The sequence below is a fragment of the Theobroma cacao genome, chromosome 4 (genome assembly GCF_000208745.1).
Source record: "Theobroma cacao cultivar B97-61/B2 chromosome 4, Criollo_cocoa_genome_V2, whole genome shotgun sequence".
In the NCBI taxonomy this organism is placed as follows: Eukaryota; Viridiplantae; Streptophyta; class Magnoliopsida; order Malvales; family Malvaceae; genus Theobroma; species Theobroma cacao.
In genome coordinates this window covers 27,728,716-27,736,162 of record NC_030853.1, presented here as the reverse complement: position 1 = coordinate 27,736,162, position 7,447 = coordinate 27,728,716, and the positions used below count along the sequence as shown (strand labels likewise).

Here is a 7,447-nt window from a genome sequence, read left to right as displayed (position 1 = left end):
GCATCATTGCTAAGCAACAAAACCGAGCTAGAAGATAGGACCAACATACCTTCTGCCGTTTAACAAGTGACAGACAATCTAGGGCTAAGATTGAACTCCACCTACAAAGGTTTTTTCCTGGAAACTTCAGCTCCCCCCATTATTTGTTTGTCAAATTCTCCATCCACTGAAGGTTGATACAGTTTAGACTTTTACCCCTTTTCTTCTTTTCTACCCAAAAACTTGGAGATATCTTTGTACACTATAACTAACTCCAAAAGTTTGTAGACAGTTTGGGAATCAGATTTTGTTTTGTCATATATTTGTAAATTTATAAAATAAAAGAAGATTATTATCACTAATTATATAAATTAATTACGAAAATAATGATTAAAGGAGGCCTACGTGATTGCAACTTAGACGGATAAAAATATCTGGTAGCATGTGAAATTAGAATCAAGATAGAATCACTTGAAATATGCCTAAATTCTTTTGGCATATTCTCCTCTCATTATAATTTTATCTGGCGTGTGAAAAATAAATTCAATTAAAGACTTTATTAATTTTTAACAATATAGTTCTTCTTCTGTTTTATTTTTTAAATTTTAATATAATTAATCATCAGAAATATAGAAGACAGATGAAAATCCAACTATAAATGCAAACAATTAATTTCTTGTAGTGTTTTTATGCGTAAAGGAAGAAATGCCGCTCAAAGATCAATCTTTCAACAAAAGGCAATCCTTGTTATTCCTTGCTTAAATTTTCAACATTATTAAAAGAAAAGGGACAAATTTATCATAAAAGAAGAGCTTTTGTTGTCCGGCATCATCCTCGGCACATGCATCATCATCGAAATAATTGCATCTTGTTGGTTAGTCTCTCAACCTGACCTTCAATTGTTCACATTAAAATATTACTATATATATACACACACTAATATATAAAACATCTTGTCTGTATCAGACGTCAATTTCTAAATAATTAAAAAAACTATATTCTAAAAATAATGAAAACTTTAAAAGCGATAACATTTGGATATTGGATTGTTTGTCGTTACAACATGTGCCGCATTCCAAGTTATGGTTGTAACGTGATTAATTGGTTTTCTTTTATTTTATTTTGGTATATAATATAAAAATATTAATATTTCGCTTTGAAACCCCGAATTATTTAAAAAGAGATAACAATAACAAATAGATCGAGTTTGGGCTTTTTTTTTTGATAGAGAGAGTCTCTTGAGTATTTATTAATTAAATATACTTAAGTGCAAGAAATTTGTGGTTAATGATTGGGTGGATGTGATTATTTAAAAATAAATAAATGAAAATGGGGGTCTAATAATGATAATGACAGTAGCAAAAGTGACATTGGTTCGGTGGGAATTAGCTTTTATCAACTATTGAACCATTCAACGTGAACAGAAAAAATATTTCCTTTGCCTTTAATTGTTGACTAATTTGGCTTCCCAATAGCAAAAATAAAATAAAAATTATTATTATTTGCATAGATGAATCTTGGACCAACAAACACGTAAATTCCTGCTGACTGCTACGGTGTTTTATTCTTAATCCATAATTTAATTACAAATTTAAATAAGAAGCACGTGCTGACAGCCAAATTGTTTTTCGCTTAATCTATTAAGATTTAATTAAATTACTTTGATTTATTTACTTTTGGTGGTTTCATTTCTGAATGAATTACACCAATGGGTAACAATGTAATTTTAACCTTTTACTAAATAAACAAATTCTTTTATTTGATTTATGTATGGAGAAAGATCTAAACGGTCGTTCCTCTTTTTCACGTTGAAGTGAGAGATAGAGAGAGCGATAAAAGCTCAAAGTAGGAAGAGATCTTCACGCAAAAATGACTCTTCCCCGCTTTTGATTTCTTCTTCTCTAGATCTACCATTTTATTTGAAAAAAATAAATTTATTGATTGTATTCGTGATTGAAAAGAAAAATGCTTGATTCCCTTTCAAGTAATTCGATCGTAGCCGTCTGATTCTTGCCCAGAATCAAAGCTTTTTATCCGAGAAAGGGGTGGATATTGACGAAAATTTCAAATTTGTTGAAGAAATTGTAAAAGAAAACTAGAACTTTTGTTTTTAATTGTAGTATCTGAGGTTGGAGATGGGGTCTGGCAAAGGCGCGACTTCTTCTTCTCAACAGATGGATACTTCTATCGAAGGCAAGTTTTTTAACTTTTTAAAGCCCTTTTTTTTCTGTTAATATTAGTTTTTTTCCCTCTTGAAATTTTGATTTTTGTTGTTACTTTCCCTTTTTCTGCCATTGGATTTTTTGTTTTCTCCTCATTTAATTTATTTAATTAAGAACTCAAATAAAGTTGGGTTTTTTTCTAGATCTTTTATCGTTTATGGATTTGTCTAATTGGATTGTTTATGATGTAGTTGTTGTAAAAATCAATAATTGTGTTAACCGAGTCTCTCTTAAAATTGGTTGGTTATTTATTAGTAATATGAAAATTAGCTGATTGTGAGGGAAGGATTAAAAAGAAATAGATTTTGGGTTTGACGATGCAATGAGGCAATTTTCGAATACTTTTTGAACATGAAAGTTAAGAGATTATCCATCTTAAAGAGACTGCTTTTTAATATTCTGGTAAAGCAGCATGAAGGAAAAAGAAATTGTGTAGCTTGTTTTCACACGTTAGTGTGTCAATTTGAGCAAGATTCAATCTGGGCTGCAATCTTTGTTAGTGGGAAAACATGGGTTTAGCTTATGGCGGCTGTTCTTGTGAATCATGAAATCGAAAAGTTTCCATCTTGAGGAGCACTTTTGTTGGTGCAATGTGTGGTTTTGAGAGTTTAGATGTTATATGGACTTGGGTTTTTCTGGCAACAATGCTGTGGAAAAAGAAAACAGAAGTAAACTAAGTATGGATTGATGATATCAAATCTTGGAGATTGTAGTATAAGGACTTAGGACTCAATTTGGTGTGTCAAATAAAAATGCTGAAAATATACTCACACATGTATACATTTTCTTTTTGGGTTGACTTTCTACCAATGTATGTTAATCAAGGGTCGGCAAAATTATTAAATTCTCTTTTTATTTACGCTGCCTCTTACCCATTCAGCTTCCATTAAAGTATTGGCTATCTTAACCTCCCTCCATGAGATTGATTCAAAATTCTCTCTACCAATCTTAAACTTTTAGTTGAAAGTAGTCATGGCTTTTAGTTGAGCAGGAACAGGTCAACATGACACATATAGGTCTAGGGGTTGCATGGTCTTGTTGAGATTTTGGATTTTATAAAGAAAAGGGGATGGCTTTCTTAATCAGATTCTCCTAGAGTATGGGAAAACCATCTCTGAGATTGGTGCAGACCCGTATTACCAATGTTGTATCAAGTCGACTGCCTTATTTCTTAATATTGACGAGTGTAATGTTGTCTTTTAATCTATTTGCTCATCTGAGATTCTGTTCTTAGAATATGTAGAACCTCTATATCTAGTATTATCGCAGGCATGTTTACATTTTTGTAATGTATATAATTGCTTTCTTTTCCTCGGTAAATGAATTAGACTTGGTTATAACAGTTTCCTTTATGGCGGCATGGTGATGATATTAGCTTTATTTTGGTTTTCAGTTGAACAAGAAAATGTTGAGTCATGGACTTCTACTGAACCCTTAGCTGATAGACTTGTTACAATGTGCAGATTTGCGTGAGAGACATCAGCAAGAATTAGAACATTTAACATTGACAACACAGCCCTTCAAAACATTAAGGCTTTTTATTCTGGCTATCTTTCAATATTTTAAGCGATCAGTATTATATCTTTTGGCAAAGGGTGGTTGGCTTATGCTTTTAAGCACTCTAATAGCAGCTTTTGGAATTTTGCTTGTGACAATTGAGGGCCCTCATGAAAAGGTAATAAATTTTGTAGGTTATTGTCTTTGTCATGCATTTCTGTTGATATACAGCCCTTAGCTATGTAATTGAGAGATGCAAATGGCTCATTATTATTTTGTTTCCCTAACCTTATCCTTTCTTTTTTTGGTTGGGGGCAGGGGGTTGTGGAGGTGTTATACTGGCTTCTATATCATCACCTGATGAGCTATATATATTTTGAGCCTTTTTATATAGTGAAGATGATAAATTTGTGCACATTATTTTGTTGAATTAATTTCTGTTTCGTTCTTATTCTTCTTCCTTTAGTGTGACTAGATTAGTGGAAACAATAATTAACAGTTGATGTCTTGATTCCCTTTTTCATCAGCATGTTGAGGAAGTTTCTCGGTATGTGCGGTTTGGATTATGGTGGACTGCCCTTGGTGTTGCATCTTCAATTGGTCTTGGTAAGAACATTGATTTCATAAGATCTTTTATGATAGTCTGGATGAGGATGCTTGATGATATAGCTTGATTAGTATTAATTGGCAATTTTGTGTTGCTGTTATACCAGTATGATTCATAGGCTATTAAACTCTTCATACAAGCAGTGGTAGACTAAGCAGATGTAAAATGGTATTTGTGGAAATATGCAATATTTTGCATTTGAAAAATAGGTCTTCTATCTTTTAGATGGGTTTCTTTGTAATTATTGCTGTTTTTTGAATTTTTAAGGTGGCTTTGGTTGTCTTGATCAGTTTTATCAATTGTCCAAAAACTAGCAAACTGGGATAATTTGAGCATTATCAGTATCTCTTTAATTATTGCTCTCAAGATTGTTATCTATGGTGTACACACATGTTTAGAACATTTTAAAGGGATGAAAGGGAGGAAATAAATTTGTCTGGTTTCTGCTATCCACACATTTTGGCAAGGAAAGTTTCTGGAGTCTTTAAATTTTCAGTGAACTGATTATACGCAGATACGGCTCTGTTATTTGCTATTTTTTGAACACCCTAAGCAATGCGCCTTGTTCTCATATGTTATTTGTATATCTAACCTTTCTCCTATTCCAGGATCTGGTCTGCACACTTTTGTCTTATATTTGGGTCCTCATATTGCTTTGTTTACAATAAAAGCAATGCAATGTGGACGAGTAGATCTGAAAAGTGCTCCATATGATACAATACAGTTGAAGAGAGGTCCTTCATGGCTGGACAAATCCTGCGGAGAGTTTGGGCCCCCTTTGTATGGGTCACGGGTTCCTCTTAGCAGCATATTGCGGCAGGTGCAGATGGAGGCTATCTTATGGGGTATCGGGACTGCACTTGGGGAGCTTCCTCCTTACTTTATCTCAAGGGCAGGTATGAGCACAGTCTTTTATACTTGAAAGCTGGTGACAACATTTCTGGAAGAGGCCCCTATCTATTATTCTGTCTGAAGTTCAAAACCCTGGCTGTTCTTTGCTGCTGAATATTGTTATATGCATTTTGATCTTGTACAAGGACTACTCACTGTTAAAATATAATATCCATCTTATGTTGATCTTCTGCTTTATGCAGCTCGTGTGTCAGGCAGCAAAATTGATGCTATGGAAGAATTGGATGCTTCTTCAATTGAGGATAATGGATTCATAGCTACTCACTTGAAACAGATCAAACGCTGGCTATTATCCCACTCCCAACACTTGAACTTCTTCACGATTTTAGTGCTTGCCTCGGTCTGTCATAATTAACACCTTTTTCATGTCATGGCACAATATGTTAAGCAAATGCAAAAGATTGAGACATTGATGCATAATTAGTAGCTTGTTTTTCTAAGTGAATATTTGTTTTGTGTGAGTATGTTATGCACTTAGGCCTGTTTTTTTTCCACATACACACATGAACAAGAGCACACCTAATCATACTTTGGCCTAGATATGTCAATGTTCTGATGCATTTCTCCTGGGTTAAATCATAACATTCATCTTGGTAAAATTTTCTCAAGCTACATTTCTTTTTGTTAAGATAAATTTCATGTGATAACTTCATCACGTCACATATGAAGTTGTGGGAGCATGACAGAGATGGTGTTTGAACACCTTTTTAATTATTTTCATTCCAATATAATATAAGTTGACCATGGTTTATAAAGGCTCTTTATGCTATTGTTGACTGATGTTAATATGTAAACCTGCTGATGAAACTGAATTATCTTTCAGGTCCCAAATCCTTTATTTGACCTGGCTGGCATCATGTGTGGACAATTTGGAATTCCATTCTGGAAGTTCTTTCTCGCAACATTGTTTGGAAAGGCAATTGTTAAAACTCACATACAGGTTTGTGATGTTCCTTTGTGATTTTACATAAAAGCAGGAGCTGCTGTTGATTACTACCAGAAGAACAGAAACTTCTCTGGTTTTTCTTTTCTTAATCAAGCTAGATTACTGATCTTTATTTTGGAAGTCCAATGTGAGTATCTTATAAGTATCTATTTGATATCTTTTCTGCAGACGGTTTTTATTATCTCTGTCTGTAATAATCAACTACTTGACTGGATAGAGAATGAATTGATCTGGGTGCTCAGCCTCATTCCTGGATTTGATTCTTTCTTGCCTACGCTCACAGCAAAACTTCATGCTGTGAAAGAGAAGTATTTGGCCGCCCCACGTCCTGTGCCTTCAAATAGTAAGGTACTCCCTTAAGCCAGAGCAAAAAATCCATCTATTTTAGCATGAGTTTCAACTGACTAGTACCTGCTTTGGAAAAAATTTTATTAACCTGTTCTGCAAAATGTTGCTTCAGGAGAAGTGGGATTTTTCATTTGCTTCTATCTGGAACACTGTTGTGTGGCTTATGCTCATGAACTTCTTTGTCAAGATTGTTAACGCGACTGCTCAAAGGTATCTGAAAAAGGAGCAGGATAAGCAGCTAGCAGAGACGTTATCTGCTTCAACACATTCCGATTAGGAGTTTGACCCTGTTGCCTTGATGAAGCGGCTACACTGTCTCACATCGTCTTTTCTTTTTTTCTTTATTTACAAGTAGCGTTAGTGAACTAAAAGTTAATGCTCTCTCGTAAATTACTATTGAAGCTACTCAAAAAGAACCCATTGCACTAGCTAGTCCCCTGTTAGAAGCTTGTATAGAAAAAATAGGAACACAGACAACAGAAGCAACAGGTTTAATTATCCTGTGTAATCCTGGGGGTGATCATTGGTTTGGGCAGTTTTTCTCCCATTGTTAAGTACTGTTTTGACACTGAAAATTTGGAATCTCATCATTCTTTGGCAATGTGAAGACAAATTATCTGGCCCTTCAACATTTAGTTTTGCGTTCCATCTCACTCATCATTACCTTGTATACAGGTAACCATTTTGCTTACTACTGCTTCAAGCCCTGATGGGCATTTTATTTTGTTTTTGAAATCATTACATGTACCATCAATTACTATATGCTAAATGTTGAAATATACTTAAAAAAAAGCACTTTTATCCACATTTTCTTACAGTATTTTATCAAGTAAGCTTAACAAATTCTTAGCAGGAGATTAAGGCCACTTTCGAAATTGCTTTTAAATAATACGAATAGATTGGATACTCTCTCTCTCTCTCTCTCTCTCTCTCTCT

The 7,447-nt window shown here is 34.0% G+C and overlaps 1 protein-coding gene across 1 annotated transcript; it reads left to right on the top strand.

Annotated features, from left to right (window-relative positions):
* On the top strand, positions 1,768-7,143 carry LOC18602957 (vacuole membrane protein KMS1). The gene is made up of 8 exons (XM_007034655.2): positions 1,768-2,172; positions 3,665-3,876; positions 4,226-4,304; positions 4,914-5,201; positions 5,400-5,557; positions 6,041-6,157; positions 6,332-6,511; positions 6,624-7,143. Exons 1-8 carry the CDS (start codon positions 2,115-2,117, stop codon positions 6,786-6,788), a joined length of 1,257 nt encoding a protein of 418 aa, XP_007034717.2. The 5' UTR covers positions 1,768-2,114; the 3' UTR covers positions 6,789-7,143.